The sequence below is a fragment of the Octopus bimaculoides genome, chromosome 23 (assembly GCF_046866305.1).
Source record: "Octopus bimaculoides isolate indiv1 chromosome 23, ASM4686630v1, whole genome shotgun sequence".
Lineage (NCBI taxonomy): Eukaryota > Metazoa > Mollusca > Cephalopoda > Octopoda > Octopodidae > Octopus > Octopus bimaculoides.
This window is the reverse complement of record NC_142950.1, coordinates 5,664,547-5,679,546: the sequence shown is the minus strand read 5'-3', so window position 1 is coordinate 5,679,546 and position 15,000 is coordinate 5,664,547. Positions and strand designations below refer to the sequence as shown.

General features: G+C 37.7%; 1 protein-coding gene across 4 annotated transcripts in view; it reads right to left on the bottom strand.

The window, feature by feature from the left end:
- LOC106871347 (uncharacterized) overlaps positions 1–15,000 on the bottom strand; it is a 103,362-nt gene that overhangs the window by 10,182 nt on the left and 78,180 nt on the right. For all 4 annotated transcript variants that reach the window (XM_014917749.3, XM_052975921.2, XM_089340250.1 and 1 more), the window contains 2 exons: positions 13,222–13,366; positions 6,034–6,162 (listed from right to left, as the gene is read on the bottom strand). In XM_014917749.3, coding sequence (XP_014773235.2) covers positions 6,034–6,145 — 112 coding nt within the window. In that variant the 5' untranslated portion in view covers positions 6,146–6,162; positions 13,222–13,366. The remainder of the gene's footprint in view (positions 1–6,033; positions 6,163–13,221; positions 13,367–15,000) is intronic.

The window sequence follows — 15,000 nt, the reverse complement described above, 5'->3', positions numbered from 1 at the left end:
ACCAAATGTTTCTTCTTTGAAAATATTCAAATGGCCTTCAACTTTTTTGTTTCCTCACTTTCTTCTTTGCCGTTCTTTGTTCCAACTGTTCCAAGTGAAATAGATGGGTACTTCAGCCTAAGGTAATGTTTTTGCAAAGTCATCATTGATGCACAATGAAAAGAATTTCTGTCAATGTTGTTCTCATATGTTGTTCATCGACAGCCATATATATCTTTGTTATTTCTGAGCAATATTCTTTGCTCATCTGGTAGATTAACTTGCAATCTCACTATTACATATGCTCTTTTGTGAATTGAAAATCCTAAACTGGATGCAACTGCTTTGGATGGTCCGATATACCTACCCATTAGATATAGACTAATTTTGTTATCATTGTTTATTTGAACAGCAGCTTTGTACTTAATTTACCTCACTGAGGCAATGATTTGAATATTGCAGGGGCATTTGAATGCTCTTAAAAGAGTTTAATTATAAGGTACAACCCATTTGTTGTTTGTTTTTCCATTCTTATGAGATTCAACTCCTCCCACTGCAAATGATCTTCATCTATACAGAGATGATTTTTCTGTTTGTTTATCAGCCTTTTGATTAAGATGATAAAGATTGTTATTTTATTTTAAATAAAGTAGTAATTTTTTGCCCTCAGAAAAAAAAAAAAAAATCAAGTACCTTTGATTAAAAAAATATCTTGTAAAAGTATAGGCAGAATTTCTATCTTTCAGTCCATGGTGCTCGAAAGTTGTATAAATGATTAAGAGGACAAAAAAGAAAGTAAGGAAAAAGGACAGACGGTGGGTGGCTGTGATGACTCTTTGAAGTGTCCACATTTTCAATTTCATATTTTGTTCTTAAAGGGGGAAATGACTTTTTTTATTTGTAATCTTATCATCTTAATCAAATAGCAGGAAAACAGACAAACTTTGAGTTTTAGTATAATATAAATATATATATATATATATATATATATATATATATATATATATATATATATATATATATATATATACATACACACATGCATATATTCATTCTCATATACATATGTATACATACACAGATATATCTATATCTATCTTTCTATCTATCTATATATACATATATATATATATATATATATATATATATATATATATATATATATGAAGTAGCCTAAATGCAAACAAAATTATAATAGATGTCTTGGGTACAACACACACAAATACACACACACACACACTCACACAGACATATACATATTCCTTGATATCTTCATAAGCAAAATACCTACAGACACACACAGGTTACGAGTTCAAAAATATTGCAGATGTCAACTTCGGCAGCTACCCTTCTGGGAGCAGGAAAAAGAGAAAGGGACTTCTAAAACAATGTACCATTCACCAATCCTAAACTGGGGTGGTGGTGGTCAGGTGGGTGTTCGATTTACTTGATAATACCCTTTTTCCCCCTTAAAATGCAAGACCTTATGCATACACCTACAATGAACATATATGAATATTTGTGTATAGCTACTGTCGCTGTGCTGCCTTAATCTAATTATACATTGATTCACTTTGGTAATTAAAACGTCTCTTGAGTCTGCGGAGAAATGTCAGTGTGTTATGGAAAGCACTAATTTATTAACCGATAAAGCTATTACTATTACACTCTGAATAGGTGAGCGCTTGTATCAGCTGTCTGCTGTTGTTTGCCATTGCATGCATCACTGAGTGTTGGATGTACTTGAAATTCTGAATACTTCAAGTCAGCTATTATTATTATTATTATTATTATTATTATTATTATTATTATTATTATCATTATTATTATTATTATTATTACCTCTGCCTTAGCGAAGGCGGAGGTATTGTTTTCAGTTGTGTTTGTTTGTTTGTCCGTAGACAAGATATCTCAAGAACCACTGGATGGATTCGGATGAAACTTTTAGGGATGTTTGGCCTCGTGACTGGCATGAACTGATTAGATTTTGGGATCGATCTCAAAAAAACCCTCCAATATTCCCTTCTTCTCCAAATAGGGGTAACCTTGTATCTCTTCTACAGCAAGACTTTCATCTCTATCCCTCTATTATTCTTTTATCTTCTCACTAAATGGCACAAAAGCCACCTCCCTCAATACTAGTCTCCCACCCTATCAGGGGGAGGGGGTCTTTGTTTTGCAAGTTGCTTGGTGTAACTAACGTGTAAGGGCTTTTAGTTCACTAGGGACTAATCAGATGAACAGTCACTGAAGAATCTTGATTTTTCCCACATGGTAAATCTAGATTTTCCCACATGGTAAATCTAGATTTTCCCACATGGTAAATCTAGATTTTCCCACATGGCTGGAGGGTATATCAGCCAAAACATTGTGTTAACAACAAACAAGATGAGGACAAATATCCGTCAAATTTAAATAATGGTAACTTGTTGTTAACAAAAAAAAGGTAAAGGTTACCTTCTTGACTCATGCCGACTCATAAGGGCCAGTTTCCCGGTTTTCATGGTGTATGAATTTCCCACCTGGACGGGATGCCAATCCCTCTCTACATTACTCATTTTTGCCAGGTAAGTGAACTAGAGCAATGTGAAGTGAAGTGTTTTGCTCAAGAACACAACACATCACCCGATCCAAGAACTGAAACTGCAATCTAACGATCATGCATCCAGCAGCCTAACCAACAAGCCATGCGCCTCCACTAGCTCGTTGTTAATGGTCTCAAGTTTCTCCAGGTGGAATATTTGAGGCCTGTTCTTTCCATCAGTTTAATTCTCTTCAGTATAAAGTCATAGCACCAGTTACTTGTTGAGATGCAATGCACTCTCAGCGATTAAATATGATATTTGTTTAGATGAATTAAATTAGGACTGCCGAGGTTCATGAGTTTATCCATACTTATGCATATCTCTATCTGTCTGTCTATCTACCTATGTATATCATATTATGCACACATACATATTTGTATACAGCCATATATATATATATCTATACATACATACATACATACATACATACATACATATATATATATATATATATATATATATATATATATATATATATATATATATATATATATGTATATATACATCTATACAAATATATATATATGTATATATATGTATATATACATATATATGAATGTATATATATATATATATATATATATATATATATATACATTTATATATATAGAGATAGATATACATACATACTTATATACATACATACATATATATATACATACACACACACATATATGCATATACACATATAAATGCATGTGAATGTGCATGCATGTATGTATATGTGTAGTGTGTGTGTGTGTATATATATATATATGTATATATACGTATATATGTGTGTGCATGTGCATATATATATATATATATACACACACACACACGCACGCACACACACGCATGCACACACACACACACGCATGCACACACACACACATTCATACATACATATATATACACACACACACGCATGCACACACACACACATTCATACATACATATATATACACACACGCACATATGTGTAGGCAATAAAAAGCATAAGAAGCAGGTAAGCAAGAACAGGAGGTGGGAGGAGGTGGAAGAGGGGGGAGGAGACGTGAAACGGCACTTGAGTCTCTCCACCATTGGCATCAGATATTGAAAATAATTGTTGAAGAATAAAAATATACTCCACCCTGTCCCACCCCAACAGAGAAACAGGATAACGGTGCCAAGTCAGAAGAATGGCGCCAACTTAAAAGACTTGCCAAATATGTGAAGAACTTTAGATAAAATAGTCACAGAATGCCTGATACTTTTGGTGTTGACATATCATTCGGTGTGTGTGTGTGTGTGTGTGTGTGCATGTGAGTTTGTGTGTATATATTGTGTAAATATATGTGTGTGTTTTGTGAGCATGTGTGAATGTACATATTGTATGTGTGTATGTAGATATTGTGTGTGTGTGTGTGTGTGTGTGTGTTGTATGAGTATGTGTGTATATATTGCATATATATGTGTATGTGTGTTTTGTGTGTGCATGTGTGTATGTGTGTGTGCATGGTTTGTGTGTGTTATATGTATATATTGCATATATATGTGTATGTATGTGCATGTGTGTTTGTGTGATGTTTTGTGTGCATGTGTGAATGTACATATTGTACGTGTGCATGTTTTGTGTGTGTGTGTGTGTGTTGCATGAGTGTGTGTGTGTGTTGCATGAGTGTGTGTATATATATATTGTGTATATATGAGTGTGTATGTGCATGTCTGTTGGTGTGTGTGTTTGTGTCAGTGGTTTCTGTATGTGTAGATATGTGTATATGTGCATGTGTGTGTTCAGTCCCACTGCATGGCACTTTCAGCAAGTGTCTTCTACCATAGCCTCCTTGTGAATGGATTTGGTGGACAGAAACTGAAAGAAGCTCAGTGTATGTGTGTGTGCGTGTGTGTGTCTCTTTGTGCCTGTGTTTGTCCCCTACAACAGCTTGGCAACTGGTGTTGGTGTGTTTATGTTCCCATAACTTAGCAGTTTGGCAAAAGACACCGATAGAATAAGTACAAGACTTAAAATAGAAAATGATGAGTACTAAGATCAATTAATTTGACTAAAATTCTTCGAGACTGTGCCCCAGCATGGCCACAGTCTACTGACAGAAACAAGCAAATGATAAAAGATATGTGTTTGTGTGTGTGTGTGTGTGTGTTCTATCACAGCTTGACAACCGGTGTTAGTGTGTTCATCTCCCCACAACATAGCAGTTTGGCAAAAGAGACCGACAGAGGAAGTACAAGACTTAAAAAAAAAAAAAAATGGAAAGAAAGCACCGGGTTCAATTCGTTCAACAAAAATTCATCAAAGCAATGCACCAGCATGACCGCAGTCTAATAATTGAAACAAGTAGAAATGAAAAGAACAACCTCCAGTCTTTCTACAGAAACCTTGTGCCACATGTCACACATCGTGGCAATTGCGGAACCACATATCTGCAGATGACATCTGTCACAAGAGCTATTTCGAGCTCCCCCCAAAAATCAAATCATGTCTGGTTATTTGTGGAAATCATAATGACTCTTGTCATTGATGACATTTCGTAAGTAAGTTAATTACTTTAAATTGGTAAAAATACTCGTTTATTTTCTTTTACTTTGCTTGCTTCATAATTGTATTTTAATTATATTTCACGATAATTAGTGAACATATATCACAGTGTACAGCTGTGCAACACTTTGTCGTGTTATTACATAAAGTATAATATGTCTTATTGAACCACTTATACAGTGTCATTGGTAGGTTATAATCTCGTTAATGTCTTAATTATTAGTAATAATTTGGTGTAACATATATACAGAAAAAGGATACAGAAAATGGCAAGAATTTTGTCAGTTCCGGCACCACCACCCCCAAATTGGCCCTACACCTCTGGACAGTGGGGTGGGGGTTTGAGAAAGAATTGGTCGCTATTTCCAACAGTTTGTATGATGTCATCGAGGTTCTTCTAGATGGTTTCTTAGTGCTGTTGTTTATGTTGTTGTAGCTTAGTCACAGCTCAGCTGTGATTAATGATTGAATAAATCTATGATCAAATGTCTTCTAGCCATGCCTATTCCACCTTTTTTTTTTATAGATATATATTTGTTATAGCTAGGATAATATTGATCTTTATTAAGACAGCAGTATGTGATAAGGGAGATTTAGCTTCTATTTCTTGCAGCTCAAGCAACCATGTAGCGTTTCATGAGTGTAGGATCATTGATCTTAGATATTAGGATACATCGAAGTGGTGTTGAACATAAACTCACTCAAATTTCACTTCTCAGCTTAAATATAGTGTCACTCAGCCTTCACTCCAAGCTCAAATAGCTTCACTCACCTTCACTCATTCTTCACTCATCAGCTCAAATACAGTTTTATTCAGCTTTTATTACCAGTTCAAATAGAGTTTCACTCAGCTTTTACCCCCAGCTTAAATACAGACTCACTCGCCACGCCTAGTTCAAAAAGTCTTACTCAACTTCCATTCCCAGTTCAAATACAGCAATGTCTTACCTTGCACCTTGAGATTTTCAATGTTCTGTACAACAATATGTCCTGTTAGCTTCTCGCCGGCATAATAGATATCTCGATCAAGCTCTATATCGAATTTACTGATGTAGTCCATTATGTCTTGAGTGGAGACTGGCAAACAGAGAGATAGTGATGGTCAGTTATAAGGTGGACAATAGAGAAATTCTGATGGTCACTTACAGGGTAAACATAAGAGAGCTTGAGATGGTCAGTTATTCAGTGGACAGTAAAGAAAGTGTCAGATGGTTAGTTATAGACTGGACAGTGGACAAAGGAGAAAATGTGATGGTCAGTTGTAGGGTAGATATTAGAGAGATCGAGATGGTCAATTATTCAATGGACAGTAAAGAAGGTGTGATGGTTAGTTATAGACTGGACAGTGGACAGAGGAGAAATTGTGATGGTTAGTTATAGGGTAGATATTAGAGAGATTGAGATGGTCAGTTATACAGTGGACAGTAAAGGTTAGTTATAGACTGGACAGTGGACAGCAGAGAAATTCTGATGGTCAGTAATAGGGTGGGCAGAGGAGATAGTGAGAAGCAAGGATATAGTGGGTCAAATCATCCTCAGTATATGACAGGTATTCATTTTAGAGATCCCAGAAAGAATGAATAGCAAAGTTGATTTTGGTAAGATTTGAACTCTGAACCTAAAATTTAAAGAGACATGACATGGCCGTGTGGTAAGGAGTTTGCTTCCCAACCACATGGTTCTGGGTTCAGTCCCACAATATGAAACCTTGGGCAAATGTCTTCTACTAAAGCTCTGGGCCAACCAAAGCCTTGTGGGTGGATTTGGTAGATGAAAACTGAATGAAGCCCACTGTAATGTGTGTGTGTGTGTGACTCACACCACCACTAGACAACCAGTATCGGTATATTTACACACCCATAACCTAGTAGTTCAGCAAAGGGGTTTGATAGAATAAGAAAAAAAATATGTTCTGGTGTTGATTTGTTTGATTAAAATTTTTCGAGGCAGTGCCCCAGCATGGCCACAGTCTAATGACTGAAACAAGTGAGAAATAAAAGATGAAGAAGACAAAACTAACCAAATAAAACAACAACCAATCAGATTGTTTTGTGACAGTCCAGTCTAAACCAAGAGAAACACAACAACAGAACTGGAAGCTTCTATAGAATGGAAACTGTCAGCTTTACAGAATGGTCAGAGAAAAGAAATGATATAAATATGTATCGGATAGGATTTCAGAGAACAACGATATTACTATATTGTGGGATATGTCAATCCATACAAATGGTGATATTACGAAGAATCATCCAGTGTTTATTATCAAAGACGACCAGGAAAGAGAAATGTATCGTAAATGAATGGCAAAATCCAAAGGATGATTAATGTATGGAGAAAGTATGAAAATTTAAAGAGCTGAAAATAGAGATAACCGCAGATTGTTGGGGCTGAAAACATAAAAAAATTTATCGATAATAGATGTCTTTGGATTGATTTAAAAATATATAAAGACAGAGTCAAAAGCAGAGGATTGAATATATATATATATATATATATATATATATATATATATATATATATATATATACTATATATGTGGGAAATTCTGTCTGTGGGTGTGTTTGTGGAGTTGTTAGCTAACTCCTCCTACATAGTCTTATCGATTTTGATGAAACTTGACACATGAGGAGAACTCATGTCTGGAAACCTCATGGCATACTCTTTTACTTGTTTCAGTCATTTGACTGTGGCCATGCTGGAGCACCGCCTTTAGTCGAGCAAGTCGACCCCGGGACTTATTCTTTGTAAGCCTAGTACTTATTCTATCGGTCTCTTTTTGCCAAACCGCTAAGTGACGGGGACATAAACACACCAGCATCGTTTGTCAAGCAATGCTAGGGGGACACACAAACATACTCAGATTGTTGAAAAAAATCGATAATAGGTTCAGTCCCACAGTGCAGCACCTTGGACAGATGACTTCTACAATAGCCCCAAGCCAACTGAAGCCTTGTGAGTGAATTTGTTAGATGGAAATTATGTGGAAGCCTGTCGTACGTATACACACACACACATACACATGCATATATATATATAAATATGTATCTATGTGTGTGCATATACATATATATATATATATCTAATATATTTTGTAAGCTTAGTACTTATTCTATCGGTTGCTTTTTCTGAACTGCTAAGTTATGGGAGACGTAAACACACCAACATCAGTTGTGAAATGATGGTGGGGGAGGACAAACACACACACACACACACACATACGATGGCTTCTTTCAGTTTCTGTCTACCAAATCTATTCACAAGGCTTTGGTCAGCCTGTGGCTATAGTAGAAGACACTTGTCCAAGGTGCCACGGAGTGGGACTGAACCTGGAACCATGTGGTTGGGAAGCAAGCTACTTACCACACAGCCACTCCTACCCCTAAATATATATATACAGACATACATGTTGTATGTTTAACTTTCATGTCATCCCTAAATGTGTTTAATACACTTAATTAAATGTCACAACATTCTAGTTGTGACCATCCCATATTTTCCCTTCCTTCATACAAAGAACATAAGACCACATTATGGGTGAATTAAGGGAAGGAGAGGAGACTCGGCTGCTATTTCTAGCATTTCAGTTGACCACAGGAGAGAATGTTTCTGCTATTGATTCCAATCACAGAGAAATGGTAAAATATTCCTTGTTAATTATCACAGTCTCTTTAACACACTTCATACCTTATTAATGACTGGGGAGCTCGTTAATGTTGCCGTCATTGTTGGTGTTAATGGTGTTGTTAATGCCATTATTCTTAACGTTGTGTTTGTTGTTAACATGCTTCTTATTCTTAATGTTGTTATTATTGTTGTTGTTATTATTATTATTCAGTAGTTTTATTTTTATAACGTGCTTTCACTTCACTACCGAGCGCAGCTCTGTGTGCCTTGGGTTTTTCGTGTGCCCTGGGTTCTTCAGCTGTGGTTTGCTGTGATGCTCTTAAGGTTACTGCATTATTATTATTATTATTATTATTATTATTATTATTATTATTATCATTATTATTATTATTATTATTATCATTATTATCATTATTATTATTATTATTATTATTATTATTAAGGCGGTGAACTGGTGGAATTGTTATCATGCTGAGCAAGATGCTTAGCAGCATTTTGTCCGTCTTTACGTTTTAAGTTCATTCTGCCCCACTCCCCCGAAATTGCTGGCCTTGTGCCAAAATTTGAAGTCAGCATTGTTTTCATTATTGTTACAATTAATCTTTTTAATGCTAACGTTTATATCATTGTTGTTGCTGTTGGTGGTATTACTGTAGCAATTATTGTTGTTGTTGTTGTTGTTGTGGATGTTAGTGCTGTTAAGGTGGTAGATTCCGCCCCCCCCCCCCCTGTCAATTTTGGGATTTCATTAACAGCATATTTTTGACAGGAAGAAAAAAAAGCAAAAACAAAAAATAAATAAATAAATAAAAGTATAAATGATTCAATTATCGAACCCCCATCCCCACACCATAACTACCTCAGCAAGGAAACAAAGAAAGAGAAAAAAAAAGGATGGGGGAATTAAGCGGCAGATGAGGGTAGGGAGTAACGAGTCATACACACCAGACCAAACAGTGTGTTTAGCCACACCCCTCGGACATGATTGCAAAGGCATTGCAGCTTAGAATGACCTTTAACACTCGCTGCAACAACCAGTCCCCCTTGCGGGGCTCATTTCTCAGACAGGGGCCACAGTTATCCTGATTTTGCAGAGGAAATCTGCAGTGTGGGGTCTGAGAACACCCGAGGGTCTCAATGAATGCCGGTGTAATTGTTGTTGTTGCTGCTGTTAATGTTGATGTTTAACCACAGGTCAATCCTGACTGAGCAGATCAATGAGAAAAGGCATTCTGATTGTGACCACCATGTTGTTTCAGAGGGTGGCGTATTGAAAACTATACAGTATTTCATGTGTCCTTCTCTGTGTGACCTGACAGATAATTTGGTTGCTATTTCTAGCAAGCTGAGTGACCACAAAGAAGTTTTCTCAGTCATGTTGGTATATTAAGTGTCACAGAGATTCTACTGAGTGCTGTTAGTAATATAACAGATCGATAGATTTATATGCATGTGGTAGGTAGGATAAAGGTGGCAGTGTAGAGTATAGCAGTAGTGATCGGATAGACAGAAATACGCTCGATGATGATGATGGTGATGATGGTGATGGTGATGATGATGATGATGATGATGATACTGGTGGTGGTAGTGATGGTGGTGGTGATGATGATAGTGGTGGTGGTAGTGATGATGGTGGTGGTGGTGAGGATTATGATGGTGATGACAACGATGACAGAAGACAACAACCACAGAAACGATGATGACAACTAGCAGTAGTGTATATATTTGATGAAGTTCTTCTAACAGCTATATTACCACCACCACCACCACCACCACCACCTCCGCTGCCACTGTTACCACTGCTGCCACCACCACCGCTGCCACCAGCACCACCATCAGCACCGCCACCAGCACCACCACCACTACCACTGCTATCACTGCCACCACCACCACCACCACCAGCACCACCACCACTACCATTGCTATCACTGCCACCACCACCACCACCACCGGCACCACCACCACTACCACTGCTATCACTGCCGCCGACACCACCACCACCTCCGCCGTCACTGCTACTACTGCTGCCACCACCACCACCTCCGCTGCCACCACCACTACCACCACCTCTGCTGCCACTGCTACCACTGCCACCACCACCACCAGCACCTTCACTACCACTGCCGCTACCACCACCACCACCTCCACTGCTACTGCTACCACTGCCACCGCCACCACCACTACTAACAATGCCTTGCATTGCTATTTACCAATTCACTTTGTAGGACAGTGTAACGGTCAGCTAATAATTTAGGACACAGCTGGTCAAGGGATGGTGGAGACTCGATGATGCTAACGAAGCAGATATTGTATTGTTAAAAGAGACACTGGATGGACTATATAAATAATTAAAATATATACTAATTTATTTAAATGAGGTGTATTGGACATACAACACACATGTGCAAACAATAAAACATTTCTGGAGAGAGAAAGGAAGAGGAAGGAGAAGACTGAGAGCAGGGAAGGTAAGAGGAGGGAGAAAGAATGGGGTGGAGGGGTGAGGGAGATCATATATGTGTGTGTGTGTGTATATATATAGGTAGGTAGGTAGGTAGATAGACAAAAAGGCAGATAGACAAACAGATAGATAGACAAATAAATAGACAGATAGGTAGATAGATAGACAGACAGACAAGTAGACAGACAGACAGATAGATAGGTAGAGATAGAGATAGAGAGGGAGACAGACAGACAGATGGCTAGATAGGTAGAGAGAGAGAGAGAGAGAGAGAGAGAGAGAGAGAGAGAGAGAGAGAGAAAGGGAGAGGGAGAGAGACAGATAAATAAATAGGTAGGGAGGTAGAGAGTATGGCAGAGGGAGATATACAGAGTGATGTAAATAAATAGAGATGTGGACTAGATAGAGTGAGATGGTTGAAAATAGAGAGAGAAAAGGAAAGAGATATGTAGAAAGTTAGGTGGAGGGAGATTTCAATGCGATAAATAGTAGTATCAGTGGGAGGTGGAGAGGCAGAGTGATAAGTGGGAAGAGGTAAGTAGTTCGATTGGTACTTCTTACATCAACCTTGGGCCCAGACACAACTAAAACCCGGCAGGTTTATTTATAGCCCTACAGCTCTACTTTAAAAACATCTAATGGAAAACAAAATTCACTTCCTTCCATCAGTGTTATCTTTTAGTTTTCTCAAAAGTTTCAATTCTTTGATTTCATTGGAATTATCTCCCTTGCTTATCAATTTTCAGTTTGATGCCCCAGCATGGCCGCAGTCCAATGACAGAGGCAAGTACAAAGATAAAAGGTCCTTCCACTTGATCTTAGAGATTTTGCAAGGCCAATGAAGATAGAAGCTGTTTAAGGGGTTAGTCTGTTTGTAACACAGGGTCTTTGATGGTGCCCCATACGCGAGGGCAGTTTAGTTCGTATCATTGCTTTATATGTTTGGGTCTTTGTCGACAATGAAATATCTGGATCATTTCAAAGCAGATATGTCAGTCTGCCAGAAGCAGCAGTTGCTTTGCCAATTCTGGAGGAGATATTGATATCTATGGTCAGTTTAGTGGACATCACACTTCTCAAGGAGATAACATTCTCCACTACTAATTTTTATGCAACAAGACATAGATACACACATGCATAACGTGTTTGTATGTGTGGATATATTCTTTTATTTGTTTCAGTCACCTGACTGCGGCCATGCTGGAGCACCGCCTGTTTAGTCGAACAAATCGACCCCGGGACTTATTCTTTGTAAGCCTAGTACTTATTCTATCGGTCTCTTTTGCCAAACCGCTAAGTTACGGGGATGTAAATACGCTAATATCGGTTGTCAAGCAATGATGGAGGGACAAACACTGACATACAAACGTATACATGCACACACATACACATATATATATGACGGGCTTCTTTCAGTTTCCCGTCTACCAAATCCACTCACAAGGCTTTGGTCGGCCCGAGGCTATAGTAGACGACACTTGCCCAAGGTGCCACGCAGTGGGACTGAACCCAGAACCATGTGGTTAGTAAGCAAGCTACTCACCACACAGCCACTCCTAACAGAAAAATTAGCACGCCGGGCAAAATGCTTAGCAGCATTTCAACTGTTTTTACGTTCTGAGTTCAAATTCCCTGAGGTCAGCTTTGCCTTTCATCCTTTTGGGGTTGATAAATTAAGTACCAGTTGTGTACTGGGTCGATGTAATCGACTGCCCCCTTCCCCAAAAATTTTGTGCCTTGTGCCTAGAGTAGAAAAGAATATTCTATAAGCTTAAAGCTTATAAGCGATCACCGTGCAATGACTAAAGAAAATAGTCTAATATTGGGGCATATAAGCCCTCAACTGAAAAAATAGGGATCCTGTCTGCGTAATGGTAACACACTTGTCTCAAAAACAAAGAGCTGTGGGTTCATGTCCAATGTATACGAAAACCCTACTTTCTTTCCATTCAGGGCTTATATGCCCCAATTTTAGACTATTTTCTTTACTCATTGCATGGTGATTGCTTATGAGTTTTAAGCTTATAAAATATTAATACATATATGCTTACCTTTTAGATTTGAAGTTTTAGTTGGTCCTCATGCAAAAATGTCCATATATGAGCACAAATGTAGATGTCTTGTGTTGCAATAGTAAGATTCACTTTAAAATATCTGTTGTGTATTTTCACAAATACAGAATACAATACGGTTTTTCTGAAATAAATAAAAATATATTGTTTTGAGAATTCACCAAACACAAGGAACAAGTAAAATACAAAAAGATTCATACAAAAAGTCAACAAGGTAGCCATTATGTGGTTATTCAACTTGCTGGAAATAGCAGCCAGATCTACATGGATCTTTCAAAAACGTTTTTAAAAATGCCTAGATATACTTGTGTATTTGTGTCTAATGAAAAAAAAAAAAAGACATTAAAAGTGGATGGTCACATCTGGAAGATCTTTGATCATAAGATTGCTTGATTTGGGCTAATTTTGGGCTAAAGGACAATGAAAATTTAATGAAAATATTAAATCCTGGAATGTGTGGTTAAAAATCTTGCTTCCCAGCCATATGGTTTCAGGTTCAGTCCCACCACGTGGTACCTTGGGCAAGTGTCTTTTGCCATAAGAATTTGGTAGATAGATATTGAAAGCAGACTGTCTTTATACATGTGTGTTCGTGTGTGTGTGTGTGTGTGTGTGTGTGTGTGTGTGTTCATGTGTGTGTGTATGTTGGTCAGCCTGCGGCCATTATAGAAGACACTTGCTCGAGGTGTCACGTAGGGGTAACCGAACCTGGAACCATGAGGTTGGGAAGCAAGCTTCTTACCACAACAGCCACTCCAACGACAATGATGATGATAATGATAACAATGACAACGATGATGACGGCAACAACAGTGACAATTACAATATGAAGCACGTATCTGCAGGTCAATGCATTCAATACACCCAGGACTAGTACAAATGTAGTGGAAAACCATTTAATCTATTGCATGAGGATTAACTTGTCAATTGCAGAGAAACCAAACCTGTTTTATTAAAACGGATGCATCTTCTTCATTAAGAGCAACTCTGTGTCATTTATTCCTTACTTTTTGTCTTTGGCAATGTTGGGTTTTCTGCTAGTTTTTAATATACCAATATGAATATCACACCACAACTGTTATGATTACTTAAGAATCAACCTTTATGGCAAGACAAACCGCTCTAATCTATGTCAATATACATATCTATATACATGTATTCTTGTGTTTGCTCTTATTCTTATTCTACTCTATTTAAAATGATAAACACACCTTAGCTATTCTTAGCTGATTTTTATAAGTGTCAGTCCTCCACTCCCCACAGCCACTTAGACCCTCTGAAGAAGCCTAGGGGCACATCCATTATCCAAGTCTTGTCTGCTCATCCCTGCTTAACACTGAAGAGATGAAGATAACCTGGAAGATTTTGTTGTCTTGGCAGAAACGGGCGTAAGGAACTAGCACCTACACACTCATTTAGTTTTTTTGCCAATTTGCTCATTTGCTCAACTGGTCATTTGTTTCTATAAGCTTACATATATTCACACCCTTGTTTGTGCAGTTACCAGTTTTTTCCACTTGCCAATCTGTACCATTAATATATGTGTGTGTATTCATCCAATACGTTTGAATAAATAGACATACTGGAATGTTTACCGGCTGATGTCTGTCGATTTTATATCCTCTCTGCTTTCTTATTTGCCGTATATATATATATATATATATTTCTTTATTGTCCACAAGGGGCTAAACACAGAGGGGACAAACAAGGGCACACAAGGGGATTAAGTCGATTACATCGACCCCAGTGCGTAACTGG